Source organism: Lepidothrix coronata, unplaced genomic scaffold, assembly GCF_001604755.1.
Source record: "Lepidothrix coronata isolate B3197 unplaced genomic scaffold, Lepidothrix_coronata-1.0 Scaffold34, whole genome shotgun sequence".
Lineage (NCBI taxonomy): Eukaryota > Metazoa > Chordata > Aves > Passeriformes > Pipridae > Lepidothrix > Lepidothrix coronata.
This window is the reverse complement of record NW_016690214.1, coordinates 6,163,140-6,190,784: the sequence shown is the minus strand read 5'-3', so window position 1 is coordinate 6,190,784 and position 27,645 is coordinate 6,163,140. Positions and strand designations below refer to the sequence as shown.

The 27,645-nt window shown below is 50.2% G+C and overlaps 3 protein-coding genes across 7 annotated transcripts in view; 2 read left to right on the top strand and 1 right to left on the bottom strand.

Moving 5' to 3' along the window:
• The first annotated feature begins 396 nt into the window (after window positions 1–396).
• On the top strand, window positions 397–5,990 carry MIF4GD (MIF4G domain containing). 3 transcript variants are annotated; one of them, XM_017811898.1, is made up of 7 exons: window positions 397–512; window positions 804–880; window positions 3,312–3,448; window positions 3,587–3,696; window positions 3,997–4,152; window positions 4,826–4,918; window positions 5,045–5,990. In XM_017811898.1, the coding sequence occupies exons 3-7, from the start codon at window positions 3,367–3,369 to the stop codon at window positions 5,270–5,272; spliced, it is 669 nt and encodes a 222-aa protein (XP_017667387.1). In that variant the 5' UTR covers window positions 397–512; window positions 804–880; window positions 3,312–3,366; the 3' UTR covers window positions 5,273–5,990. The 3 variants fall into 3 exon arrangements, with proteins under 3 accessions (XP_017667387.1, XP_017667388.1, XP_017667389.1); XM_017811899.1 differs by lacking the exons at window positions 397–512; window positions 804–880 and adding an exon at window positions 1,242–1,335; XM_017811900.1 differs by lacking the exons at window positions 397–512; window positions 804–880 and adding an exon at window positions 1,700–1,722.
• Window positions 5,991–6,168: 178 nt separating this feature from the next.
• On the bottom strand, window positions 6,169–10,017 carry MRPS7 (mitochondrial ribosomal protein S7). The gene is made up of 5 exons (XM_017811897.1): window positions 9,946–10,017; window positions 8,973–9,164; window positions 8,601–8,664; window positions 7,819–7,986; window positions 6,169–6,932 (listed from the first exon to the last, which is right to left on the bottom strand). The coding sequence occupies exons 1-5, from the start codon at window positions 9,999–10,001 to the stop codon at window positions 6,711–6,713; spliced, it is 702 nt and encodes a 233-aa protein (XP_017667386.1). The 5' UTR covers window positions 10,002–10,017; the 3' UTR covers window positions 6,169–6,710.
• Window positions 10,018–10,044: 27 nt separating this feature from the next.
• Window positions 10,045–27,645, top strand: part of GGA3 (golgi associated, gamma adaptin ear containing, ARF binding protein 3) — a 27,854-nt gene continuing 10,253 nt past the window's right edge. For 2 of the 3 annotated variants that reach the window (XM_017811889.1, XM_017811888.1), the window contains exons 1-16: window positions 10,045–10,143; window positions 15,492–15,576; window positions 16,316–16,391; window positions 16,878–16,976; window positions 17,767–17,890; window positions 18,672–18,775; window positions 19,298–19,378; window positions 20,256–20,393; window positions 21,394–21,475; window positions 21,943–22,059; window positions 23,020–23,289; window positions 23,918–23,985; window positions 24,368–24,690; window positions 25,210–25,463; window positions 25,622–25,791; window positions 26,442–26,552. In XM_017811889.1, coding sequence (XP_017667378.1) covers window positions 10,104–10,143; window positions 15,492–15,576; window positions 16,316–16,391; window positions 16,878–16,976; window positions 17,767–17,890; window positions 18,672–18,775; window positions 19,298–19,378; window positions 20,256–20,393; window positions 21,394–21,475; window positions 21,943–22,059; window positions 23,020–23,289; window positions 23,918–23,985; window positions 24,368–24,690; window positions 25,210–25,463; window positions 25,622–25,791; window positions 26,442–26,552 — 2,142 coding nt within the window. In that variant the 5' untranslated portion in view covers window positions 10,045–10,103. Of the gene's footprint in view, window positions 10,144–15,491; window positions 15,577–16,315; window positions 16,396–16,877; window positions 16,977–17,766; window positions 17,891–18,671; window positions 18,776–19,297; window positions 19,379–20,255; window positions 20,394–21,393; window positions 21,476–21,942; window positions 22,060–23,019; window positions 23,290–23,917; window positions 23,986–24,367; window positions 24,691–25,209; window positions 25,464–25,621; window positions 25,792–26,441; window positions 26,553–27,645 lie in introns of those variants that run through there. The other variant, XM_017811890.1, reaches the window with a different exon arrangement.

Genomic DNA, 27,645 nt, shown 5'->3' with positions numbered 1-27,645 from the left:
ATGTTTTACGGTCGGGATTGGAATAGATCGTGTTTAATTCAGGTTTAAGTTTCTCTTGTGATGTAGGACTGTGACTCTGTGGTGTTTTGCTGTGTTGCCTGAGCGGATCTTTCGCAGCTGCTGTTTTCAGAAAGCATCTGAGCACAACGTGTGCCTACCTTTGAGACAAGGTACATTAAATATTTTGTTATGCACATGTTTGGCTACAGTGGGTTTATTCCTTTCTTCTTGGTGCCTATTTCTGGACTCCACAGGAACACTGTGGCCCAAAAGAGAAGGATAATCAGGGCCCAGAGTGTGAGATGGCAGGAGCCATCTGTTTTTCCCATCGCTGGCTCCTGGGTGCTCTTCAGCAGCAAGCAGAACTGTACCCTCTGCATTGGGTATCACAGTTGAGAACCTCACCAAAAGGGATCAGCCAAGGGGGATTTGTGCAGCCTGATCCCATCGCTGTGTCCAAGAGGGGCTGTCGGAGCCACAGCAGCCAGTCCTGAGCCACCCACCCTCAGTGAGTGAGTTGAGGCTTTGTTTGTCTCCAGCCAGGCCACACAGCGCTGCAGAAAATGTTCCCAAACTGCTCGTTCTGTGTTTCCTGAGCCGTTCCCTGGTTTCAGCCTGGCTGCTCTGCTGCAAAGGCTTCACCCCCTGGGGGCTCTTCCCCTGTGAAACGGTTGGGAGTTTAGAGGAAAAACATGAAGTGTGTTATGCCATACTCAGCTCTTGTTGCAGGGCGTTGATTTAGCACATCTCCCCTTTCCTGATTTTTTTTTTCCTATTGATTATTTTATGCCACTCTGCTGCAGCTGCCCTGGCCCGGAGGGGAGAGCGGAATAAACGCCGTTTTCACCGGGAGAGCCCCGCGGGAGACCAGGACAGAGGGGTAAGTGCTGCCCGCGACCCGCCGGCGGGGAGGCCCGGGGGAACCGGGGAGCAACCAGGGGTGCCCGGGGGAACGCGGAGGGCAGCCGGCCGTGCCTGCGGGGGTGGCCGGGAGTTCCCCGGGAGGCTCCCAGGGGAGCAGCCGGGCGTGCCCCGGGGGGTGCTCGGGAGTTTCACGGGGGTGCCCGGGGGAGCAGCCGGCCGTGCCTGGGAAGTGCCGGGGAGTTTCCCGAGGGAGCCGCCGGCCGTGCGGGGGCTCAGCCCCGCCGTGCCCCGGCGCTCGCAGGCGGTGGCGCTGCCGCCGGCGCTCTCCCGCCCCGGCCCGGCCCGTCCCTCCCCCGGCTCGGGCGAGGAAATGACCTAAGAGGAAACCTGGGCCGTGCCGGGAGGGCGCGGGGCCCGGGAGGCGCCGGCGATGTCCCGGCGGCCGGAGGACCCAGCGGGGGCGGCCGGCAGGTCGGTGGGGCTGTGCCCGGCTCCCCCTGCCCCGCCCGGGGCAGCGGCGGGGCTGCTTTCCCTGGGATCCGCCGCTCCCTCCGTCCGGGGGCCGTTGGGCTCGTGCCACCCGCGGGGCTGGAGCGACGGGAGGCAGCGGCGGGGGTTCCGGGACGCTCCGGTGGCGCAGGTGCCCCGGGCCGGAGTCGTCTCGGTGCAGGGCGTTCCCCTGCGGCTCGGCGGGGCCGGACGGGGGTCCTGGGGGCTGGTAGCGCCCCTCGGGCAGGTGCTCAGGGGCGGCAGAGGAGACTCGCTGCGCTTCTGTCTCTCCCCTTGCAGTGGCCGGGGTTTGTCCAGCCCCTCCTGCCAGGTGTGTCCCCGCAGGGTATGGCCCTGGCACCCGGGCTGGTGAGTCACCGGCAGACTGAGGGCGCTGACCCCAACCCTGTCAGTCCCAGGGACAGCCCGTCTAGTGGGGATCACTGCAGAGCAGCAGTTGGTACCCACGGGCGATGCTGTGCCCGGTGTCACCCACTGCCACCAGCCTTTCAGACAAGGTGGTCCTGGCAGCAGAGGCTCTAGAGCAGGCGAGGCCCGCCTGGTTTGGCGTTGACACGCTGTGGTTTGCTCTGGGCAGGGTTATTTGGCACGGCAGTTCAAAGCAGCCGTGCCCGTCCCGGGGAGCCATGGGGATGGATGCTCCGGGAGAGGGGCAGGGCGGCGGCGGCGGCAGAGACGCTGCCAGACGGGCTCGGGCACTTCCTGCCTCGCTGTGTGCAGTGCTGAGCTCTTGCCAGGTTCCTTCTGCGTGGTGATGCTGCTGGTGGGACACGGGGCTGCTGGAGAGCTCGGGCTGCTCCACTGGCAGTGCAGCAGGAGAGAGTGAGTGCAGGTGCAGAGAGAGAGTGCAGAAGGAGGAGAGGTCAGCTGGGAAGGTGTTTGCCAACCAGGCATGGCACGGAGGGCACCCAGCTGCTTGTGAATCTACCTGGGAAAGACACCTGTGCAGGTCCCGGGCCAGGTGAGAGCTTTGGCTATGAGAGCAGTGTCAGCAGGTTGTCACCCCCACGGGGCTGCTCTCTGCTCTGGGTGCCACAGCTTCATGGCAAGTGCTGTGTCCGAGAGGTCGGGCTGCCCACTGTGCTGCCCATGCCCCCAAAGGGTGATGGGCTCTTGGGCTTTGATCCGGTGTTTGCAGAGAGGGTGAGTAATGGCCGAGGAATTTCGACGAGCTGGCAAAACTCATTTGGCCGATTGCCTTGTCCTGTTTGTGCTGCGGGTCTGGCAGCCCAGCATTTCACATCCAGCAGATCAACTTGTGTGCGTGTCAGAGCCCTTCCTCTCTGTGCTGTGGGTACCCTCTTGCTTTCTTTTCTGTATCATGGAGCAGAAGAAAATCAATCCAGAGACTGTTTAGGTGCTCTGTTGGTGCCGCAGAGCTGTGCTTGACTGCAGGGGGATGAGACAGGAGCTGTTGCTGTTGGGGATTTGGCTGTGGAGCTTTCTGTGACTCTCTGGGAGCCGAGGGAGCCTGGCTTTGGGGTAGGAGAGGTGCTCAGGTGAGCGTGTGTTGGATGTTTTCATGCTAGCTTTGGTTCTTCCCAGGTTTTGTGTGAAACCAGCTAAATTGGTTTTTCAAAGGTACAAGGGAGCAGCGTGTGCTTCCCTGTGATACAGCCACTGTGAAGCCTTCTGAGGCAAGGTAGATATATTTTGGGTCTGCTTTGTCTGTAACATGTTTTTCATATCAGAAGAATGTAAAGGCTCTGAAGATGAAGTTCTATCACAGGCTGGTAGAAAACAAGGCTTAAAAAGATGTAGGAGTGAGGATGTGTTTGGATCTAGGGCTGGAATTGGTGCCCTAATAACAGAGGAGTTTCCTTGGGGCGGGGAGCTGTCAGGATAACAGCCTGTGTGTGCTCCAGCACTAGGGATTTGCTGAATGGCAGGTGAAGGTTTGCCTCTCTGTCCAACTAAGCTCTGTGCTCTTTCTCCAGGGACTGGCAGTAGCCCATCTGTTGCTCTGACTCTGGCCCCCGGAGGAATCCAGTCATGGGGGAAACGGGCAAAGAAGAGTACAAAATACAGTCGTTTGACTCTGAGACTCAGAAGCTGCTGAAAACAGCCCTCAAAGGTCAGCAGGTTTTTGTGAGCTCCCCTGCCATGTGCAGCTGTACCAGGCCATGCACTGACCTGGGGTGCTTTCCAGACACCCCAAAGCAATCAGGGCCCAAAGAGGGCTGGGTCCTGACAATGTTTCTCCTCTCTGCAGACCCCAGCAATGTGGACCTGGAGAAAGTGGCCAATATTATAGTGGACCAGTCCCTGAAAGACTGTGTGTTCAGCAAGGAGGCAGGGCGGATCTGCTACACCATCATCCAGGTGAGAGCTCCTGCCGGACCGCGAAACACTTGGGATATGTTGTGTGGGTTGTCCCCCAGCTGGACCAGAAGAGGCTTTGCCCCAGCCCCATGCTCTGACCCTTTAGCCACCTTTCCTCTCCTGCTGCTTGCCCCGTGCAGTAGCAGGATCCAGAGCAGTGGGTGAGCACAGGCAGTGAGTTGCAGCATTTCTGCCTGGGAATCACAAGAGGGTATCTGCATGGTCCTGCATCCCCCAGCATCCTCCTGCCCCTCTCACACCCCTGTTTCATCCCTCCATCCTGCCTTTGTGGGACTGTAGGCAGAGAGCAAACAAGTTGGCCAGAGCATCTTCCGGAGGAGCCTGTTGAACCGGCTGCAGCAGGAGTACAAGGACAGGGAGGAGCTGCGCACGCGCTCGCTCCAGGCCTGGATCTGCTACGTCACCTTCATCTGCAACATCTTCGACTACCTGAGGGTGAGGAGCCAGGGCAGGAGCACCCAGCTGCTGCTGCCTGGGGTGCCAGAAGGGCCTTGGCATCCCAAGATGCCAGGGGTGTTGGGTGGGAGCCCCAGGGCCGTGGGGGCCAGAGCTGGTTTTCAGCATGAGGATGCTGCCAGGGCTGGTGCTACCTACAGGCAAGCAACAGGCCTGGAGAGGCAGAGGAAGAGTCTCCACAAACAGTCACAAAGTCTCAGCTTCCTCATTTTGTACCTGGTGTTTGAAATCCTCTGATTTGCCTGCTTCCAGATGTCCCAGACTGGACTGGTTTAGTTGCTGTGGGGTCCTGGGGGGATGTACTGACGGAGTTTGTCTGCAGGCCTTTGTGCAGTGTGTGAACTTGGATTCCTGCTTAGGGTAGATGTAAAAATGATACAAGTAGAGCTGTAAGAAGGAAAAATGCCATTGCAACAAGTGTATTTCCCAAGACTATCTGCTTACATTTAAAAATAGATGTTTTTTACATCATTTGTTCAGCTTTTCTGGTTCCTGGAGACTCAAATGTAAATCCCACCAATATGGCATTTTGCAGCACAACTAAATCCCGCTTCCATCTCCTTTGGAGAGCAGCAAGGGAACAATTGTTTGAAATAGCTGCAGACTCCTCCCTCTCTGGCCCCAAGGTGACATGGCTCCTGCCTCCTTGCAGGTGAACAATATGCCCATGATGGCTCTGGTGAACCCCGTTTATGACTGTCTGTTCCGGCTGGCACAGCCCGACAGCCTGCAGAAGGAGGAAGAGGTGAGTGCAGGGGAGAGCTGCTGATGTGCCCCTTGTCCTGCCAAGGACCTGCACAAAGCACAGCCCGGGGGGTGCAGAGGAGCTCTCCATTGCTTTGTGCTCAGCCATCTGCTCTTCCTTCTGAAGGTGGACTGCTTGGTCCTGCAGCTCCACCGCATCGGCGAGCAGCTGGAGAAGATGAATTCCCAGCGGATGGATGAGCTCTTCTCCCTCCTCCGAGACGGCTTCCTACTGCAGGAGGGGCTCAGCTCCCTGTCCCAGCTCCTGCTGCTGGAGATCATCGAGTTCCGTGCTGCTGACTGGAAGATGACAGATGCTGCCCAGAAATACTATTACAGCGAAGTGACGGATTAACCACCCGCAGCAGAGGAGGGGAGTCCCCAGCACTTTCACCAGCAAGCTTCGTACCAAGTTGGAATTTCTTCTCACCTTAATTTTCTAGCACTTCCTGTAAATAGGATTTATACTGGCTAGAGCCCCTGGGCATCTACAGTCAGGCTGCAGCTGGTGCTGGCCTGACTTCGGAGGTTTGGAGCAGTGGGAAGGGCACGTTTATCCCAGGAAGTTCTCCCACTGATACTGTCTTAACATTGGGCTGCTGCCAGCAAAGGGCTCCTAAGGCTTCTAGCTCACACCAGCATTTTCTATGAGTGGTAAGGAAAGCACAGTTTAGGCTGAGAACATTTTGCTTCACCCCAAAGCCAGCAGAGCCGTGGGAGGCAGCAGGGAAATCTCACAGCTCAGGTTGTACCTGGATATCTGGGACAGGTCACAGAACACACTGTGGCCTCACAAATAGCTCAACCAAGTGCTTTTTTTCCCCAGGTTCCTTCCAGCACGCTGGCTGCACCTGCATGCACACGGCCTCTCCCCCAGCCAGGAATACCTGCCAGGAGAGGTCCCTGAGCACATGTAGGAACAGGTTTTATAAGTTTTATACAATAACTGTCATGTTTTTTTTCACAATTTAGCGAGTTTCAGCCATGGGATGTTTGTTATAAGAATGGGAGAGGAAGAAAGGAAACAAAATAGTCTATTGAAGGATTTTTTTCTAATAAAAGTTTTCCACTAACACGTGCCCTGCTTTCTCTCTGTGCAGCTGCTGAGCTTTGAACAATGCTTAAGGGTTGCTCCTGACTGAAGCTTTAAGGCTGACAGTGTTTCTGCTCCAGTGTAAGGCATTAGCCTGGCTGTCCAGAACCAGGGTAGCTGGAAAGTGCAGTGTGAGATTCAAGCAACACAGACCAAGGTTTGGAATTGAGAAACCTTCCCCATAAAACTGGTTTTATTTTCTTGTTACCATTCCCATCAAATCTGTGCAGACAGTGTTGCTGATGATCAGAACCAAAAATGAAAAAGGGCCTTTTATTACCTGTTGTTCCATTCCTGCTAAGGCTGGTTGTGGTATGGAAAAAATCCAGCTCTGCTCTTAGCTGTGCAGCCAGAAACGTTGCTGATTTCAGGAGCAGAGAGACTTCCAAGTCCCCAGGAAACAGGTAAGTGAAAGATGACATTGCTCTGAGAAAAACATCTAAGGCTTGTCTTCACAGGAAAGTGATTATGAAAGAACTAGAGCATCCCTGCCAGGGTCGGTAACTCGGATTCCCCCTTCCCCCATCCAAACCAGCACAAAGGAAATGAACCTCGTGGGGATGGTGTGAGCTCTCCCTGGGTTTGATCAGCAGCAGTCTGGAAGGGATGGTCCACCCTTCCCTCCTCTCCCCAGCCTCTCCCAGGCAGGCAGCCCTGGGGCTCTGCTCTCCAGGCCGTGGCACCGTGTCCCTGTGAGTCCCTACTGCCAGCGGAAGTGGGCGTAAGCCCTGTTGGCCTCTGCCATCTTGTGCAGGGCGTGCTTCCTCTTGATGACGGGCCCTTCGTTTTTGAAGGCCAGGAGCAGCTCCTGGGAGAGCTTCTCAGGCATCAGTGTCCGGCGGTGCTTGTTCTCCCTGCACTCGGTGATCATCCACTTCATGGCCAGGAAGCGCTTCCGATTGTCCTTCAGCGGGACGGGCACCTGGGAAAGGTTCAAAGCACAGCAGTTATCTCCTGCTCCTCTCCAGCAGCCACACAGGACCAGCTGGCACCTGCAGAAGTGCACTGTGCTGCTCTCTGCAGCCAGACCTGCTCCTGACAGCTGATACGTGCCAATTCTCCTCCTCTGTCCACAGAACTGGCCACTGCTGCCAAAATGGAAATTTTGACCAGCCATGGGTACTGGCACTGGCCTTTGAGTGGACTTCTGGCCTAAATGGGAGCTGGATCCAGGCTGGTTTGTCCTGGCAAAGATGGGAGGTGTCACCCCATCCCTGCACTGAATACAGAGAAATCACAGAATAGTTTGAGTTAAAAGTGACCTTAAAGGTCATGTAATTCCAACCTCCATCATCTAGTTCCAAATGCCTCCACATCTCATCTCGCCATCAGGTTCTGAGGGTTGCACAGCCTGTATTCAGAAACTGGTTCTGCTCACGTTTTAAACATCACACTGGATCTAGCTGACCTTTTCTGCCACGCTGACCTGCCCCAGGGCTTTGGGACCTCTCCACAAGCAACACGATGCTGAGAAGATGGGACTGGTAGTCCCAGGACTGCCAATTCTTTTGCTGCTGGTCTCTGTCTCCTTGGAAAATACTTGCTGTGCACTTCTCCTCAAACCTAGTCAGAAAACCAGAGACTGCTGCTGCTTAATGCTGGACTCTAGGATCTTAGAGGTCTTTTCCAACCTTAGTGATCCTGACAGGGGAATTACCACGCTCATAGGTGGGAGTCCTGATCTTGGGCAGAGTTTCTAGCTGCTGTTTTAATCCAGATTGCAAAGTAGCTCTTTCCAAGGAGAGAAAATCTTTAGCTGAAGGGGTGGAAGCCCATTCATCTCCCTCCCTAGCTAATTCTCTCCTCACCTGGTAGGTTTTGCCTCCTTTGGTGATGTTGCTGAGCCCAATGATGGGCTGGCAGTTCTTCAAAGCCTGGTGGAAAATGACGTAGGGGTTGCATTCAATTGCCTCCTTCTCATTTTCTGGAGCTTTGTGGTACTTCTCCAGCTGCTTCCTCTTAATGGCCTCTAAAGTCTTGGGACAAAGGCAGGAAAGGAGACATGCAGAGCAGATGGGTCATCCCACTCCATGAGGTTACATCACTTTTATAGGCACCCCATTTTCACCTGAGATGGTTTTCCAGCCCCATAAGCAACAGGCCCAGTGGAGTTTTTTTAGCTCAAGTTTTATTCCACCCTATTCCATCTCTTCAGTCTCTTTATCAGACATTGCAGGGGTCAAAGCTGTGTCACGAAGGTGACACATTCGTGGGACTTCGTGGGCAAGTTATGCAGAAGGCAAAGCATGACAGAGAGCTGGAAAGGAGATCTTTTGAGAAAATTATGCTTTTAAACTCAGAGAATACTCTTATGCAGTACAGAAGGTCACAGGGATACTGAAGAGTGGAAAGAGAAGGTTCTCCATTAAGGTGTCACTTGGTCTGTGAGCTAATGAGGCTGGGGCTTGTATATCTTATCAGAGAAATCATGGTTTATCATGGTGGGAGTAGTGTGTTTGCAGAGGGAAAGGCATCAGGACCACAGAGATGACATGAGTTCTGGTAATTCCCAATTCCAGTGGGTTTGATGTCCCAGCCTTCCATTTTGTCTTGTTTTAACATAATAGAGAGAAGAAACATGAGTTCTCACCTGAGTCATGAGGCTTCTGGCCAGCACTTTATTTCCATCCCTCATCATCATATTGGTGAATTTACTGAAAACACAAAGTCAGATGGGATCTGAGTTGAATTCTGATTTTATCACCCACACAAATAAGCTCCCCCCACCCCTTTGTGTTGTTCCCGTGGTTAAGTCTGGGTGCTTCTAGATCTGTAATTATCTCTAATCACTGTAGGACAATGGACTGGCTGATGGGAAAAGATTAACCCGGAAAAAAGGGACTGTGTTGTAACAGGAGGCAATGTGCAACCAGGAGTGAAGGCTGAGGAGGGCAGCACAGCTCCCAAGAACTGTGGCTCCGTGGGATCCTGTGAGAGACGAGGAGCTGCTGCTTTCTCTGACCTGATCATGGGGTCGCTGAACACAGAGCTGGACAGAGTGGGAGGAGCAGCTTTGATGGGTCGAACAGCCTTGAGCTCCATTTGTTCTCTTTCCTCCTCAGTCAGCTCCTCCAAAGGTTTCTGGTACAATTCCTTGTTCACTTCTGGCTCCAAGTAACTGGGGTTGTAGCGGCTCCATCTCACCTGCATCAGCCTGAAGGGACAAGAGAAGGGGGGCTGTAACCTCACACATGCCGTGACAGGGATGTGGACAGATGTGGACAGATGTGAACACGTCTCAGATGTGAGAGGCATCTCTGCCTTCCTCTCCATCACTGCAGCAGAGCCCAGGGCACAAACCAGCACCGTGAACCCAGGAAGTAACATCATCCTCGTGAAAGGTCTAGAAAACACGTCTTACGAGGAACAGGTGAGGGAGCTGGGGTGGTTTAGTCTCAAGAAAAGAAGGCTCGGGGGGACTTCATTGCTCTCCACAACCACCTGAAAGATTGTGGTGAGGTGGGGGTTGGTCTCCTGCTGTGCCTGCGGTGAGAGGATCAGAGAAAACAGCCTTAAGCTAAGACTGGGGAGATTCAGGTTAGATATTACAAAAATTATTCACTATTCGAGTGGTCAGGCATTGGATCAGGTTGCCCAGGGCGGCGGTGGAGTCACCGCCCTCGGAGGTGTTCCAGAAGCGTCTGCATCTGGCGCTGGGTGATGTGGTTTAGTGATTACATGGACAGTTGGACTGAATAATCTCAACGGTCATTTCTAACCTTGATGTTTTTATAACTCCGTCATTCCGTGAGCCCGGCAACCAGCAGGCGGGCGGCCTCTCCGTGCGCTCCCTGTGCGGCGCAGCCCCCCCCCACCTCCTGCGTGCTCCCGCTGAGCCGCTCCCTGGCCTCCCCCTGTGCTGCCCGTGTTCCCTGGATGCCGCCCAGCCCACCGAGCCGCCCGTGTTCCCCGCCGGGTCCCCTCACGCCGCTCACCGGGGCACCCAGGCCCGCAGCCGCCGGCCCAGCCCCGCCACGCTGGGCGCCGCCATCTTCCCTGCGCGCGCCGCCGCGGGGGGCGGGGCCGACGCAGACCCCGCCCCCTCGCACGGGTCTCGCGCGGGGTGGGCGGGGCCTCGGGCCGCGCCGGCAACATGGCGGAGGCGGAGGGGGAGAGCCTGGAGTCGTGGCTGAGTGAGTACCGTGGGGCTGAGGGCACCACCCGGGCGCTGTCGGCACCGGGGCACCCTGCCGAGAGCCCGCCGGCCCTCACGGCGTTGGGAGACCCCGCCCCATCCCCTCCGCGCCGGCCCTTCCCATCGCCCCCCCTCAGCGCCCGCCCGCCCGGCGCCGCCGCCCCCTCAGCCGGGCGGGACCCCCGGGGGGTGTCAGCGCGCTGGGGACGGGCTGGCACAGCACCCCGGGGACGGGGAGGGTTCAGCACCCCGGGGATGGGACCCGGGGCAGGGCCGGGGCCGCCCCGCCCGGCGGTCCCCGCGGTGAGGATGGGGGGTAGTCGGTAATCGGCTCCTTGGTGGGAAATGTGAGGGGCGGGCAGGTCTGTAGCTCCCCTCGCTCAGCTGGTGCTGTTTTTTGACCATAAAGGCTCGCGGTTGCTCTCTGTCCCTGCTGTCCCTTCCTTTACCTGGATTTTGGCCAGTCCAGTGTACAGCCCGAGTGCTGTCTGTGAGGGTCAGAGCTGTCTGGTTTCCCAAACAAATTGCTTTCGTGTGTTACACAACCGTGGTTTTCAAGCAGACAGATTCTGCTCTGCGCCTGGCTGCAGTTTCAGGGTAGCTGTGGACATCCATTCTATACGGGCTGGAATGTATCAAACCCCTTTGTCGACATAAGGTATGTTTTGTCACACAGTCCTAAAGGTTAGAGAGACAGGGGACAAACCCCCGTGGCCTGTTGATCCCCGACTCCTGCTGAGTGTCTCTTATCTCTGTGTCTGCCTGTGCTGCCCGTGGCCTTTGGGTTCTGGCTGTGCAGAATGTGGGATCCCAGCCCAGCGCCGCTGGAGCAGGATGTGATTCTTGAATGAATCAGTCATAACCGTAATTGTTTTTCATATATTCCATGCACAGGAGCTCCTGCTGCTGTCCCTGGGTGGCCATCCTGCACATCATAGCTTGTTGCCTAGATTTTCTTCTTTTTTTAATAGTTATTTGTTTGATTATGGCAGTGAGTGAAGCTCCAAGTAGTTGGGTGCTGGGCAAACAGCAGAAGATGGTCACTACCCTAAATACTTCAGAGTGTAAAACCTGTTACCCTTGGAGTTATCCTTCCATAAGCAAGATTAGATAATTCTCCTTCTTCCTTGGTATTTTTACATAAAACTCAAACATGTACATTCTATCATCATCTGTTATATGAGTTACTGACTAAAAGATGTTTTCAGCTCTTCCTTCTCATTTTAGCTCAATCCTTTCTGTCCCTTCACCGTTTTTGCTCCTCCTCTGAACTCCCACAGTTTGTCAATATCTTTTATTGTAGCCAGTGAGGCACAAGAAGAAACACCCACATCCCTTCCCTGCGATCTCTCTGAGGAGAGCTGACTCACTGAGTTCAGTTTGTATGTGAAAATATCTCTAGTAGGAAGGATATTTTAGGTTGTGTAGCCTGGAAAGCTGCCTGGCTGCTTGTTTTGTGGGTATTTTTTTTTTTTAATTGAGGAAGTTAAGACAGAGGTGATTAAGTACTTGGCCGAAGAGTCGGATATTCAGAACATGGGCTAAAGGGAAGAGTTCCAAAGGCCTTACTCACTGTGAGAAACATGGCAGAGCCTGATTGCAGAAGGGCACACGTTTTTCAAGGCTTGAGTGCTGCTCTCTCATTTAGGAGGATGCTTTTATGCCAGGTCACTGCTGTAGTGATTGTGCTGGTGTGGTTGTGCCGCTCCTCCCATCGCAGGGAGCACGGAGCCTTCCCTGTCAGGGAATTGCTGGAGAAATCTGAGGCCAGGCAGGCAGAGCTGGTGCAGCTCAGGGCTTTCACCAGGGCCTCCCTGGGGTTTTTTTCTCATCATCACAAAGCTGTGGCTATGCTAACCTTGAGGGTGTGCCCTGCTGTGCCCTTCCTGAAGGGAATGGCTCAGCAGCACAGCCAACTTCCCAGCCACAGGAAGATGGGAAATTTCTTGTTGCCAGTGATTTTTTTCCTCTGGTGCTGTGCAGCCTCCTGCTGCCCTGTCTCTGGCATCAGGTGGAGTCACAGAGCCATGAAGTAACATCATCCTCGTGTCCTCCCGCTGCAGCAAGAGCTGCGCCTCAGCCAGCCATGATCTGGCATCTGCGTGTCCTGCCTCATTCCAGGCAGCTGGGATGAGAGAAGGTGATCCTTGCTGTCCCCTCCTGGCTGGCAGGCTCTGCTCCTGCACTGAGCTGAAACAGGAGAAGGTTAGAAAATAATGTCGGTTGTGCAAACACAGCTGGAGCCTTTGACTCCAGCACTGCCTGTTCTGCTGCATCCAGAAGGAAGCTTATTGTATCCTACTCCTGTCAGGCTCAGGCAATGTCCAGCTATGGAATAGATACAGATGGATAAAATATAATGACTGTCTTAGTTTATTTTTTCCTTGGTTTGTCACGGGTCAGCATTCTTTTCTGCCCGGGATGCAAACAGAATCTGACTGTCAGATTCAACATGCCTGGGCTGGGCATTCTCAGTTCATATGCTGAGCCTGACCTGGGGAAACCCTTTGTTGGGGTGGCTTTTGTCTCATTTCAGGAGAGAACTGAACCCAGGAAAACGTGAGCGTTCATTACCAGTCAGCCAATGGTCTGTGGTTCTCTGCGTTCCAGCGTCTCTAGAGAAAACAAGCAACTTTATTTCATATCTAATTATCCATCTGAATGTTGCCTCGTGAGTGTTTTGGGGTTTGGCAGAGCCCCTGAGGGCTGAGTGGCTCTGGTGCTCAGGGCAGGTGTGAGGCAGCTTTTCAGTCCTGGGCACAGCAAGGTCTGAAAGCTGGGACAGATGTGGTGGCAGGAGTGGGGTGGTGCCCAGACTTCTGTCCCCAGATTGCTAATCCAGATTCACTTGGTTGCCAATGTGAAATGGGATTTTCAGGGTGGGACCTGATGGACAAGTGTCTCTGAAAGCAAATAACTGGTACCAAGTGGGCCTTGGTTGGCAGTTTCAATAGAGAAGCCAAAGACTTGATATTCCAGAGCACCCAACTCTCCATCCTGGAGTGAATCCTTTCACATAAGGGTGAAACTGGAATCAGATTTATAAAGCAGTACAGAGAAGCTCTTTGTCCACATTTTAAGCATCCTGCATAAAAAGAGAGGATTTTAAGTTATGCCTTGGTGCACATGACATAGTTTCCTGTAGGACTGTTCTGAAAAGGTGAAGGGAGGTGATTCTGCTCCACTGGGATGTGTTTGTGTGGCTGTGCTGAGGCTGGGAATCCACATACCCTGTTGTGTTGTGTCATGCAAGCACATCCATCTCCAGAGCCAGGGCAGGACTTCTCACCAAGCTCATTAACTTTTATGAATCAGGACTTCACGTGGAGATTTTATGGATGTTGGAAGCAGGGATTTTCTTCGTGTGGAACAGCACTTCCCTTCAGCAGTCACTCCTCCTTCTGAGGCTTCACTGTCCACACATGAGAGCTTTTGGTGCAAAAACTTAGATCTGAGTCTGGACCCAATCTGATGGGAGTATGAGATAATCCAGTGTCATTGTGAGAAATCTATGGCGATGTTCAGAACAGCTTTAAAAGCCACACTTGGAAGACAGAAATATCAGTTACATTTTCCTGTTTGTACTTTTTTTTGGGGGTTATATTTTTCCTAATGTCAGGATGTGCAACCAACAGAGTCTGTTTGGTTGTGTGTCCTTAGGTGTTTGTGCCCTTCCTCTACTTTTTAAATAAACTTCCTTAACTCCAGCCAAGAACTGAGTGTTTTTCATCTGGGCCTGCTGAGCACCAGAGGTGCTTTGGAGCACCAAAGCACCCCGGTGTCGTTTCACTTGCATGAAGAGCCTTTAGATTGTTGTAAGTCCATGGTTTCATGACACTTTCAGGGTGTTCAGCAGTTGGGAATGTGGTAATAAGGTTTAGGTGCCACGTGTTTGGAACAATTGTGTTTTAAACTGAGCCTCCCTCGAATCTTGAGTTCAAAACTAGCCTGGTAGCTCAGCGAGTTCCACAGGATGTGATCCTGCAGTTAATCCTCCCTGGCTGCTGCCTTCTGCTCATCGAGGATCCCATGGAAGTCAGCAGTGGGCACAGAGATTCACCCCTGTGGAATATTTTACAGATACAACCCATGGAAAAATTTCCTTGCCTTACAAGCATCATTCAGTGAGGAGGAAATTCGAGCAAACCTTGTAGGACAGGCACAGTAGGATTGAGGTCTGGATATCTGACAACTGGTTTTAGCTGCCTCTGGAAAGATAAAAGGGTGTGTTTTAAGGATGGCTAAAAAATGACACTTAACAATGCAGCATGTGTTTGGTTTGTTATTCTTCCCTCTGAGATGAAGGTACAGGGACATGTGCTGGGTTTTTTCCTGTCCTTCACCTCCTGCTCTATGCTGTCTGACTAAGCAATATTTTATTTCCTAAATCTCTTTCCTTTGTATTGAAATTTTGAGGAAAGCTTCTTAGATGCCAGCTTTTAAATATACAGCTAGAGCTACAGCCCGTTGTTTCTTCCCTTACAAGAAAGAAAAATCGTCATGTCCAGTCAGCTCGACTGGAAAATTAGGTTAAAGCAGGAATCTTTTCTACTGTAAAATCAGTGCTGCATCAGAGTTAAGTAGAATACATGGAGAAGATGCATTCCTAACAAAAAAGATGCTGATAGCCTCACTACTGTGCAATCAGTACAGTCAGCAAGGTACCAGTACCCAAGGGAGGATCCTTCAGGAGCCTGAAATAGCCCCGGCAGAAGAACATCGATCTCTTGGCCTCAGCATGTAGGATTTGAGTTCCTGATCAGGTACAAGCTGTGGTGTTTATTACTTGCAAGAAGAACTCAATTTATAATAATAAATTTCAGTTCATAATTCCCAGGAGAAATGCTGAGGCATCTATCAAATCAGCTGGCACTCCAAAAACAAGCGTTAACGCTAAATGAGTTATATTAGACATCTGATGTTCCAGCTCTTGCTTCTGCAAAGCTCCCAGGGAATACAAAAATAATTTCCTGTGTAGAAAATGTGAGGGTTTAACCTTTAAGGAGTTTAATGTTACAGCCAAATAGAAGGAGACAGCATTTCAGGCAGAGGAAACTGTGAGCTGAAATATTTTGTCCTGTGCTCTCATTTAGAGTATGGCAATAGCCTGTTTCTAAGTACTTGAGATTTGGCACCTGTTTCCTTTGGAAAGCAGTGATTCTTGCTGGATATTTGGATGTCTCAGCTTGGACACACCCTTTCCCTGAACAGAAGTACTATGTGTGAACTTCTGTCTCCTTTTTTGTAGCTGGCAAAGCATGTCAAATGGTTTTCTCTAGGAAATGTGTGATCTTTTATACTGTTTCTGTTGTTGATTGTTGATATGTTCTCTTTCCCTTGCCAAAGATAAAGCCACCAACCCATCTAACAGGCAAGAAGACTGGGAATACATCATTGGATTCTGTGACCAGATCAACAAAGAACTTGAAGGGTGGGTGTCCCAAACTGCTCTAGACTTCATAAATTAACATTCACAGTTTAAAATGTGTCATTTCATCATCAAATATTCCCATTTTCTTTATATATACTGATATCACAAGGGAGATCTGGCTACAACAGAGACAAGATGCTGTGAAGTGTTTCTGTTCTGTGAAAGGCAGCGTGGCTCAGTCAGACTGAGCACTGGGAGACTGGGAATTCTGAATTTGCCTCTAATTTCAGCTTCTGCAGCTCCAGGGTTCTCCTCTGGCCAAAACTACCCTGTTTTCCAGCCTGTAAAATGGGGTTGTCACTGACAGTGCTGGTGGGGCTTCACATCTTTAAAATCTTCACTGGGCTTAACTGAGGAAACCTCCTGGCTCACAGCATTCCTGAGAGCTAAGGAAGAAGTGTTTTATTCTGGAAAAAGGAGAAAAATACAAGAGAAATGAAGTGATTTCCTGGGCTGGGAACTGTACTGGGAGTTGTTTGGCCCCTCCCAAGGAGGAGTCTGGAATTGCTGGCTCAGACTACCAGCCCTCATTCCCTTTCATGGGAAGACACCCAGGCTTACAAAGATGCCCTGAGAATTTCTTGTCAGCCTTTGTGGTGGAAAGATAAAAAGCACTTAATGGCATTTCCTTTTAATTGTGTGGAAGACATTTCATTTAAGCAGCAGAACTTGTGAAAGTCTGAAAATCCTCCATTGTGTTTGCCTGCTTGGTGTGTAACAGGGCTCTGCTCTGTTCCAGGCCACAGATTGCTGTGAGACTCCTGGCCCATAAAATCCAGTCTCCACAGGAATGGGAGGCAGTCCAAGCCTTGACAGTAGGTAGTCCTTACCCCTCCTCTTAAATCCAGTCATGTATCCTATTACATCATCTTAGGGGAGCACAGGGAGTGTCCATGGGGTCAGCTGGGGGCTGAGTGCCCTGATTCCCATCCCTGGGAGGGAGTGGATAGTGGGAGGGAGCACAGTTCCATCCCTGAAGTGTCCAGCCTGCTCATCAGCCACAGAGCAGCCAGAGATAACTCTGGGTTAGTTTGAGCTGCTTTTGTTTGTTATCTTCAGCAAGATTTGTGTTCATTGTTGTGAGACCTAATGGTGATAAAACAGACCCAGAGACACTTGGTGAGGGTGGGACACCAGGTCCTGATGTGTCACCCCTGAAGATGGGACACTGATGCCTGTATGGAGCAGGAATATGTGTCCCACTGACATGGGCCCTTCACCTTCCCTAGAAGCAGAACACACACTGTTACTGTAGGGTTTCGGTGTTGGTTTCAGCCCCTGTTTTTGTTCCTTGAATGCAGGTGCTGGAAGCTTGTATGAAGAACTGTGGGAGAAGATTTCATAATGAAGTTGGGAAGTTCCGCTTTTTAAACGAGTTAATAAAAGTTGTGTCTCCAAAGGTTAGTCCCTTAGTCTGTGGCTGTAGTTACTTTTTGTTTGACATCCATAAGCTACAGGCAACATCCAAAATGTTTGCAGTGTTCTGTCTGGCTCATTGCATTTATTAGCCTATACTCAAGAGCATTTGTTAGCTAAATTTTTGTTGTCTGGGGTTTTTTTATGCTCTGCTTAGTATTTTTCTCATTAAGATGTACTTATTAGCCATCAGTATACAGCCTCTGTGCTGTTCTAATCCTTCATGTGACTCAAGGGCTTCTAAAACTCAGGCTGTGTTGTTTTAAAAAACAAAACTCCAGTGATAGTGGAGGAGAGATGTGATGCAGAGGTTAAAACAAGAGACTTGGTAACACACCATAGAGTTCTAGTCCTCAGTCTGCTGCTGACTTGCTGTGTAAAGAGTGCCTGGCTAAGTCCCTGGGCATTCATGATCAGTTTAACATGGTGAACATCATCCCCAGGGCATGACTGATGCAGCAAAGTATTCCTAGACTCTCTCCCATAAGACAGGGGAGGGGGTGGTAATTTGCTGTAATTTTTAACTAGCAAAATCCTGAAGCAAACAGAACATCTGCTTTTTCTTTTTGCTGAAGATAATAACAGAGCTTCTCTTCACTGTTATTTCAAATCTCTTAGAGGAGCATTTTTTCCTCTTAATAAGGTGTATCTTAGATTATCTTGGAACTTGGATCATACACCTTTTAATGTATATAATTGAGCTTTTGGCTTTGAGCTTTATTTTTAAAAAGAAACGAAGAACATGGAGAATTTACTTCTTTTTTCCACTCTTAGTACCTGGGAGACCGAGTCTCAGAGAAGGTGAAGTCCAAAGTAATTGAATTGCTGTATAGCTGGACAGTGGCATTGCCAGAGGAATCCAAAATCAAGGATGCCTATTACATGCTGAAGAGACAAGGTAGGAAGTCAGCTGCTCGTTCATGCATTTTCTGGTGCTGTGCTTTAAGCAGGAGTGTCACAAAATATACAGCTTCTAATTAAATGGGGTCAAGGCAAGCTCTGAGGGGAGATGGAAAAAGGGAGAAATTGTCTGAAAAGCTTTTCATTATGTTTAAGTGCCTTGGGCTGGGTTGGGTTGGGTTTTTTAACTTAATTAGTTAAATACCTTGCAAATACTTTAGTTTTGTTTTGAAGGGCCTTTTTTAAGTTGTTTGGTTTTGGTGGTTTTTTTGGTGGAACTAGTTATTAAATGATTTGAACAAATCTAATTTAAAGTGAAATAAGAACCTCCAAGTCACCTTCTGTGTTCTAACAAGATGGCTTTGCAGCTGTACCTTTGGTTGCACATTTCTTGTGCAGGCACAGTGAAAAAAGCTCAGAAGCTTCAACACAGGAAACCATTCTTGTCTGGAAACCATCCTGTCCTATTAGGACACACAGACTGCAGGTCATAACTGTCCCTTGTAGCACTGGGGATGGATAAATTAGAGGCTGAATGGGGCAGAAAATGGTTCCTCCCCTTCAGAGGAAGAGTTTTAGCTCGTATTGAGGGGCTGGGGGAACATCAAGGTAAAAATCAGCTGCCATGCTCAGGGATTTGTATCTGTATTGTTCACTGGGACAGCGGGGCAGTGCCAGTGGACAAGGTGTGTGTTGGCTCTGGCAGCAGCCTGGGAATACCTGGGAGCGCTGCCTGGTGTGACTGTGCCAACCCACAGGGATTCCCTTTCTGCTTCCAGGGATTGTCATGTTTGATCCTGTGATTCCTGCAGACAGAACCCTGATTCCTTCTCCACCACCTCGTCCCAAAAACCCTGTGTTTGATGATGAGGAGAAATCCAAGGTACAGTGAAGATTTGCATCGTAATCCCTAATGAAAAGCGATTAATCAGTGCATATTTAGAATAAGGAAGCAAAGGATAATAATGTGGTTGTTATTTGGGGGGGTGGTGTGTACTTTTGCAAAATTCACTGCTTTTCCCACCTGCTTAACCCAAAGTTCCCATAAAGGCATTGTCTGTGTTACCATTATGGGGTTATTCCTGGTGCAGGTGCCATCCTGCTGTAGCCCTACAAGGCAGAGAATGTTTCACACACAGGACCAAAAATGATGCCTGGGAGGAATAACTGTCTAGTGCCAGAAGTCTCTGAGATTTCACAGTCCTGTGTAGAAGCAGGAATGCAGCAACTCATATAAGATAATAAACCATAAATGATTCCTGCTGAAGTCCTTGTATCTGTGAAGCTGTGTAAGCTTTGTAATAATGGTCTGTATCCCTTTTCTCCTGAATTGGTCACTTAGATTCCTTTCCCTTTGCCAAAGGGTCTTTATTTGTTTCCTCAGTATCTTCTTCTTGTCTTACAGCTTCTAGCCAAACTGCTGAAAAGCAAAAACCCAGATGATTTACAAGAGGCCAACAAGCTTATAAAATCCATGGTAAAAGAGGTAAGAAATTCCTGTAGGATTGGTCCAGGTCAGCCATCTACCTTCCAGGTTTTAAGCAATTTGACTTCAGAATGGTGGAGTGCTTGGGATTTGTGCTCTATCACCTGGGGGATGTTTGTGTCATAGAAGTGTCCATAATTGGTGTCTCTCATGGAGGACAGGGCAAGAATTGAATGCCCCTTGTTGTAATTAAGTACATTCTAATCACTCAAAGTGGTATTTCATGTCAGGGTTTGGGGGGAGCATCGAGGTACCACCCCTGGGTACTGAGGGCTGAGTCATTGCACTGGGTCTTCTCACAAACACGCTTCGTGGAGACACCTTCCTGTTTGTAGAGCTGTGATGCATCCACCCAGGGCAGTCATTCCAAACTCTGGAGTCCAGGAAATGACTCACTGGGATTCTGGCAAAAAAAAAAGGGTAGCTTCTAGACTGGAGAGGATGTATAGGTTATCGAAATGTTTCCATTCAAGCTTCTCGTGTCCCCAGGGCAGACTCTCCTTCATCTTTAATTGGAATCCTAAATCAGAGATGGGTGGACATCTTCCTCCAGGGAGTGCTGCTTGTTCCTAGTAAATGTGTTACTTCAAACACATCTATTTTGTTAAATAGCATCAAGTGAACAAAAAAAAACCCCAAAAACCAAAACAAATGAACAAAAAAAAAAATCTGAAAAGGGACTACCCAAAAGAACTTCTGGGAACTTTTCTATTTTTTCAGTGGAATAATTATACATTCAAGTCTTTTTAATGAGACTTTTTGGAAATATAGGGTAAATAGACATTACTTGACATGTTCACAGATAATACCTGTGGTTGTGATACCTGGACCTTTGCAGGGAAGCTCACCTTTTCTGTCTGTGCTTTACACCCTGAAGGACGAGGCTCGGATTCAGAAGGTGACGAAGCGCATGCACACTCTGGAGGAGGTGAACAACAACGTGAAGCTGCTGAATGAGATGTTGGTTCATTACAGCAAAGAGGACTCATCAGAGGCTGACAGGGAGCTCATGAAGGTGGGTCTGAGCTGCTCCTTCTTCCCAGAAATCCTGGAGTCAGTCCTTTCTTCTTGCAGACTTGAGTTTTGCACAGATTTACAAACAGTGCAGTAAAATGGAGAACAATGGTGAGAAACAAAAGCGGTTGCTGGAATCAGCAGGCAAGAAAACACCCATGTTTTTAGCACCTTTTACCAAAGGACTCAGTGGGGAGGAACTCAGCCTTGCACATGCTTGAAGTGAGGTGCAGCTGTTCTCCAAAGGTGCAGCTTGGCAAAATCAGGAAGCTGCAGTTTGTAATCTTTGATCTTATTAGGGCACACAGATTGCAGGTCATAGCTGTCCTGTACAGCACTGGAAATGGAGAAACTAAAGACTGAATAGAGAAGAAAATGGTTCCTCCCCTTCAGAGGAAGAGTTTTAGCTCATTTTTGTAGGGTTGGGAGAACATGAGGAAGGTAAAAATCAGAACAGCCACTGGGTAGGCCCAGAGCCTTGAAGGGTTGCCAATTAACTAATTTTAAAAGTTAAAAACTATTCATTTTTAACAACAAGCTCCTGAAACAATGGTAAGAAGCTTAAGAAACTGGTTTGTTGCTGTGAAACATTTTGTTCTTGACACCGTTCTGCTGTGTGGTTGCAGACTCTGAGTAGTAGTTGCAGCACAACTGAAGCCTAATTGTTGAAGCACAATTCTGCTCTTCCTTGGGCTTTTAGGAACTCCTGTAATAAAAGGAATGAACATCTCTTTGGGACTAGAGCTGTTCTTAAGTGCTGGTGTGAGGGAGGACTGAGAGATGGCATTGGAAATGCAGGTTGTGTTTAGACCCCTGGGCTCAGCTCTGAACGGGGCAGGGAACGGGCTCCTGCCTGTCCTGCCACACTGGCACAGTCAGCACAGCAAGACTGGGCTCTGTTCTGGGCTTCCAGTGCATGGCTGGGAGTCCTTCTGTGCTGACTGGTGCTGCTGGCAGTGGCTCCTGGCTGATGAAACCCTTTGTCCTAATCTGTCCTCCAGGAGCTCTACGAAAGGTGTGAAACCAAAAGGCGGACGCTGTTCAAGCTGGCCAGTGAGACAGAGGACAATGACAGCAGTTTGGGTAAACTGAGCTACACTTATCCTTTTTTAGTTGCTTTTGTGACCTGTGTCTGTGCAAGGGACCGGCTGTAAAGACACCTCAACACTGTGGGTGGCTGTTGCTTTGAGCAAGCAGACAAAGGACAATCCTTGCCTCTTTATCATCTCAGTTCAGGCAAGGACTGGGCAGTAGAGTTGGTGGTTCGGGAGGCTGGGGACAGGGATGGGGGACAACTGCTTTGGGAGGGAAGGGGATTTGCTGTGGAGAACAGCCTTGAACTCATTTTTTCCTTGTTACTGCAATTTGCTTGGAGTTAGAAAGGTCAGGGTATTGCTTAGAGAAGTGTGGCACAGACAGGATAATGGAGCTCATAGCCAAATATTTATGGTTTTTCTTGGATTATTTAGTTGATAACTGAGCACTCTTAGCATTACTAGGAACAAAGTGATTAAAGCCTTGGAGATCATTTTTGTCTCTCTTGCATTTAGGGGATATTCTGCAGGCCAGTGACAATTTATCCCGTGTGATAAATTCCTATAAAAAAATAATAGAGGGGCAAGTGATCAATGGTGAAGTGGATCTGCCTGGGATGTCTGTAGTGGAAGGTGAGTTCTTGGGAAGCCAGCTGTGTGACTTTTGAATCCTGCAATTCTAAATCTTTTGAACAGTGTTTCCTGTTAATTGTGGTGAAGAGGGTTTTGATGGTTCTTTGTGGCCAACAGTTTGTGAATCAGAGGGGCCAAGAAGGTTCCTAGGCTGTGGGTGAACAGTTCTGAACTTGAGCAACAGTGCTGCAGCTTTGCATTTTCCATTCTCAGTCCATATTATTGAAAGCTATGGTGACATCAGTAGCAAATCTGCATCTGAGCAGTTTGTGTGACTGGAAGTTCTCACACACTCCCCACATTTGTCCTGTTTCTTAACAGTGACATGTAAGAAGACAATTTTATCAAAAACACAAGAGTTGGAGAGTGGGAGCTGGGTCAGCTGTTCCTGGCCAGCAATTCCATTTGTGAATTTGGGCCAGTTGCCCACTTTACACTTCAGCTTCCCCATTGAAAGCTCTGGACGTGTGTGTGACAGAATTACCATTTGGGAGTAACTGTAACATTCCTGCCTGGAGAGCAGTAGAGCAATGTGTGATGCTGCCTGGCAGCATCTTACTGGGACAAGACTGGCCTAAGTATGAAATGAAAACAGTATGAATTTTCCTCAGCTCTCTAGCCCTCTGGTAGCCTTTGTTTATTGTAGAGCTGTAGGATCTCCCAAAGCCTCATCTGAGCTCAAAAGATTTTGAAAAGATGATGAGTTGTGCTACAAGAAGCACTGGGGAAGGAGCAGTGGTTGCAAGAGGTTTTCATACAGGAATTCTTGAGGTGTCTGGGTTGATTTACGTGGTCTGAGGACAGCAAATACCTGTTCTCTGTTACAAAGAGCCATAAGCCATGATCAAATGAGGATCTGTGATATCTAAACCAGGTCTCTGCTAATTTCTTCTGTGCACGGGGTTTGCTCTGAGCCTTTTGCCTTCTTTCCTAGTAGTGCTCTTCTCCTGTCCGCTGCAGGGAGTAACTCCACAAATAATCTCAACACCCTCATCGACCTTGCTGGACTGGACGTCACCAGCACCCCGCCACCTCCAATGCCATCCACCACCCTGACTCCAGCCCCCAGCACAGCCCCAGCCCCAGCCGAAATCCCCATCCTCCCACCTCCTCCCCAGACCTTCGCGCCGCTGCGGAGCAGCTCCTCCAGCCAAGTGGAAGCGGCGCCCGCTCAGCAGGGCAGCACAGCCAACTCCCTCTCCTTGCTGGATGAGGAGCTCCTGTGCTTGGGTAAGACACTGAGAGGCCTGGAAAAGGGCTGCTCAAACATCCTGACAAAGGCTGCTTCTGTGCAGGCTGGCTGTGCTGTGTCAGGTTTGAAAGGAGTGTGAGATGCCTCTGGAGTCGAGGGAACACTCCTTTGCATCCTGAATATTAGACCTGGTCTGTGAGTCGGTATCAAAAACTCTTCCCAGAGTTGGCTGCAAGGAAATAACTACTGAGTGCAATTGCAGTCTGGTCTCTGGAGGTGCTCGGACATGCTGGATGTGCAGGCTGCAGTTTGTGACAGATTCAGCCCTGATGTTGGGGCTGTGCTAAAGAGAAGGTGCCTCAGAGGGGCTGTGCATAAGAGCCTGCAGGATGCCTGCCTGTGGAGCCCAGATGTGAACAGCAGGAGACAGTGCAAGTCAGGAAGGGTTAGAAGGGCTGAAGGATAGTAATGCTGAAGCATTAGAAGGGCTGTGTGCAGGAGGTGACTGTCGGCTGCTGGTGCTGTCAGTCTCTGTTTCTCATCATAGACTTGCAGCCCATCTCAGTGTTTCATCAGAGCTGAATCAAGTAGTTTGATGGTACTGAAACAGCAGCCAAGGGAACTCATTTTCTCCTCCAGTCACCTCCTTGTTATTTTCCCTTCCAGGCCTGAATGACCCAGCCCCTGCAGCAGGGAAGGACACCTCTGAAAACAACCAGTGGAGCATGTTTGAGGTACAAAGGAGGGTCTCAGGGGAAGGGAGGGGTGGTCATTGTGGGAGGTCTCAGGACACACTATCACCTTGGAGAAGCATGTGATCATACATACAGGCTGAGGGGCAGTCTGGCTTAGCCCTAAAATCTGGGATAGCTGTGTTTAAACGGAGTAGATGCCCCTGAACCTGGCTTTCTCAGTTTCCCAGCCATCCCCATGATGTTGGCCCTTCCTTTGCTTAAATTACAGATCAGATGTAGCCCTGACATAGGCCACAGACTTTGCTGTTTGCCACCCAGCACCTGTGTTTATGGTAAACCTCTTTCCCTCTGTAACAGAACTGTGCCATCTCTGCATCAGGGGGAGCAGCCATTTAGAGCATCTACTTGTCCTCTCTTTCAGAATGACCAGCTGGACCTGGATTTCTTCAATCCGAAGGCCGTGACTGTTGCTTGCAACCCTGCAGGGAACCCTCTTCTCCATCACACACCACAGACCACGTGTGGGACATCAGCCACGCTGCCTTCTGCTTTCCCAGCTTCCCAGACTGCTCCCAGCATCCCAGCACCAAACTCAGCACCATTTGTGTTCTCTGCTGGACCGGCTGCCCCTGCCGGGCCTCCCAAGACTATTCCAGCTGCTCCCGGATACTTCAGCTCGTCTGTGGGCAGCAATATGTCACATAAGATGGATGCACTGGGACAACTCCTTGATGAAGCCAAAGGGTAACCAAAAGTCCTGGTCTTTGCTTTGGCTCTGCATTTAGAAAGCCCAGTTCGCTGCAGCACCAGGTTCTGAGGGTGACTTTCAACTCTCTAGTTTGGCAGAAATGTAGGATTGGGATTTTTCTTGTCAGAGGTTTCAGTTTACAAATGAGTATGAAGGTCCCACCTCCAGGAGGGAAAGGCAGGCAGAGCACACAGCTTGCACTGTTGCCTGATCCAAAGGTGTGCTGGGAAGTGGAACAGGCTGTAAAGGTACAGAGTCTTTGACTATCTCAGCCTTGCCAACCCTTGCCAAGGTGGGACTCTGCTTTTCCTTCCTGACTTACAGAAGTGACCCCAACGCAACCACCACCACTGTCCTTGTAGCTCTCCTCACATGAGACCCTATGGAGTCACAGATTCCAGTCTGGCTCCAGGCTGCTGCTTTGTCCTCATGATCTGCTGTTATCTCTGGGTGTTGGTGAAATACCTGCTTCACTTCCAGCTCCATTCCCCGTGTGTTTTTTGTCTCTCTTGCAGGACTGCCACCCAAGGCATGGCGACACCTTCAGTGTTCCCAGGGGTTACTGTCACCTCTGCCCCGTTAGCAGCACCCACAGGGCTGCCAGCCTCTGCCCCTGGAGCCCCTCCAGCTCCCTTTCCAAGCAGCTGCACTGCTGGATCAGGAAGTCCTCTCTTCCAGCCAGCGTCATTCCAGCAGCAAGGCAGTCCCATGAAGGCACCTGAAATTTCTTTGGCCAATGTCCACGTTCCCTTGGAATCCATTAAACCCAGTAAGTATCTCAGGCTTTTCACCTTGCTCTGAACGATTTTTAAAGGCAAAGTAGAAGTTGAGAGAGGGGATGAGCAGCCCCAGCTGAGCACCCCAATCACCTGACGCTGCCTCAGATCATTGCTGCTCCACAAACCCGGATCCTCTCCCCTCTCTCAGGCAGTGCCCTCCCAGTGACAGCCTACGACAAGAATGGGTTCCGGATCCTCCTGCACTTTGCCAGGGAGTGCCCCCCGGGCCGGTCGGACGTGCTGGTCGTGGTGGTGTCGATGCTGAACACGGCGCCGCTCCCCGTGAAGAACATCGTGCTGCAGGCAGCTGTGCCCAAGGTGGGGACACGGGGGGCACACCCTGGGGTTTGAGACTGCATTTGGGAAGGCCTGGGCATGGACTTGGGGACCTGGGACAGCCTGGTCCTGCCTTTCCATAGGCTGTGCCCTGCCCGTTTCCAAAACACAAAGGTTCCTGTCAGAGGCAGAAAACACTGAACAGGATAAGACAAGAACTGCAGGTGTTCCATTTTTCTTGCTATCCAAGATCAACCCAGCTGTGTCCATTGCATGGGTAGAGCTACCCTTGAGGTCTTCAGAACCAGAATTTCTGACAGACATCCTAAATCTGACAAGACATTCCACTCTAGTCTTACTGCACCTACATAATTTTGAATGTGTTTGTGTTTTGAACATGGCCCAGTCTCAGCTTCAATCTGTCTGTGTCATGAAGGTGTTCACATCAAAACCTCTGACAGGAGCACTCGGATAGGGAAGTCCTAGTGGTGTTCACTGACCAGTGTTTCTCCTCTGGGCTGCCTATTCCTGTCATGTTGCACAAGCTGGGCTGGCTCTATTCCCTCATCCTCACTTGTAGATTGATCCTCCTCCATTTGGATGCTGTTGTCCCCCCAGCCTGTGCATGCATCTTTCATTGTCCCCAAGGTAGGAGACAATCCCTGAGGTTCTGCTTTCTTTTTCCCTTGCAGTCCATGAAAGTGAAGCTACAGCCACCCTCTGGCACTGAGCTGTCTCCATTCAATCCTATCCAGCCACCTGCTGCCATCACCCAGGTCATGCTTCTGGCAAATCCTGCAAAGGTGAGAGGGACAGTGGGATTGATCCTGACCATCTCAGACACATTTGATCCCAGCTGAACTCTATGGAGGGGTGGGACCAAGCATTTGAGCAGCTACAGCTGTTTGTTTCTAAAAGGTTGGACTTGATGATCTTGGAAGTGTTTTCCAACCTTAATGATTCTGTGATTCTGATGTGCCCTCCAAAGGTGGTTACTGGGGAATGTTGGTGTTTCAGTTCAGGCCTAGAGGAGGCTCTTTACAACAGACTTTGGCAGCAAAAAGTATGAGAAGGACTGGACATTTCTCCCAGAAAAAGGGCAGGGGTCATGTCAGGCTCATCTTTAAAGGGGTTTGTGACTCCCTTGTGCACCTGAAGTGCCTGGCTTTGATGATAATAAGATCGATGCTAAATTAGCTGGTGCTGTAGCAGTACTTTTGATGAACCAACAGACAAATGTCTGCTCCATTATTCTCTGAGGATGTACCTGTGACCAGGGACACAATGGGCTTAACACTTCATTTTCTGCTGATTGTGCTGGGAGCATCTGAGTAGCTGTTTTTCCTTGCTGTGGTTATTTCAGTAGCTTCCGCCATACAGCCCAAAGCTGAAGGATTTTCTAATTATTTGACAAATCCAGATGTGACTACTTGAGAATTACAACAAAAGCATTCTTAAAGTATAGGCTGAAAGCTCTGAGGTCCAAAAGGATGAATGTCAGAGGGGTTTGGTGGATTGTGGTGGAATAACTGTGAGGTACATGGAGGTGCCTTCATTGAAGGACTGCTTCCATCTCCTGCTGTGGTGGAGCAGGAAAATCCTGTTTCACTAGGATTTTCACAGACCAGGAACTGTTTCATCTTCCTCCATATGATGAGGAATATAATTTTGAAAATGTTGAGCTATTCCAGCCCCATTATTCAGGCTCTCTGGAGAGCAGCTGAGCAATGGGTGCTGGCCACATCTGTGCAAACTGATTAGAGGTTATTTATGCTTTTCTCCTCCTGCTCCACATTAAGCAGTACAACTTTGGTAGGATAAAAAATGAATATAACTCAGGTTTGTAAGTAGCTGAACTCCTCCGTGAATTTAACCTGGGCCCTCCTCCCCTTGCTC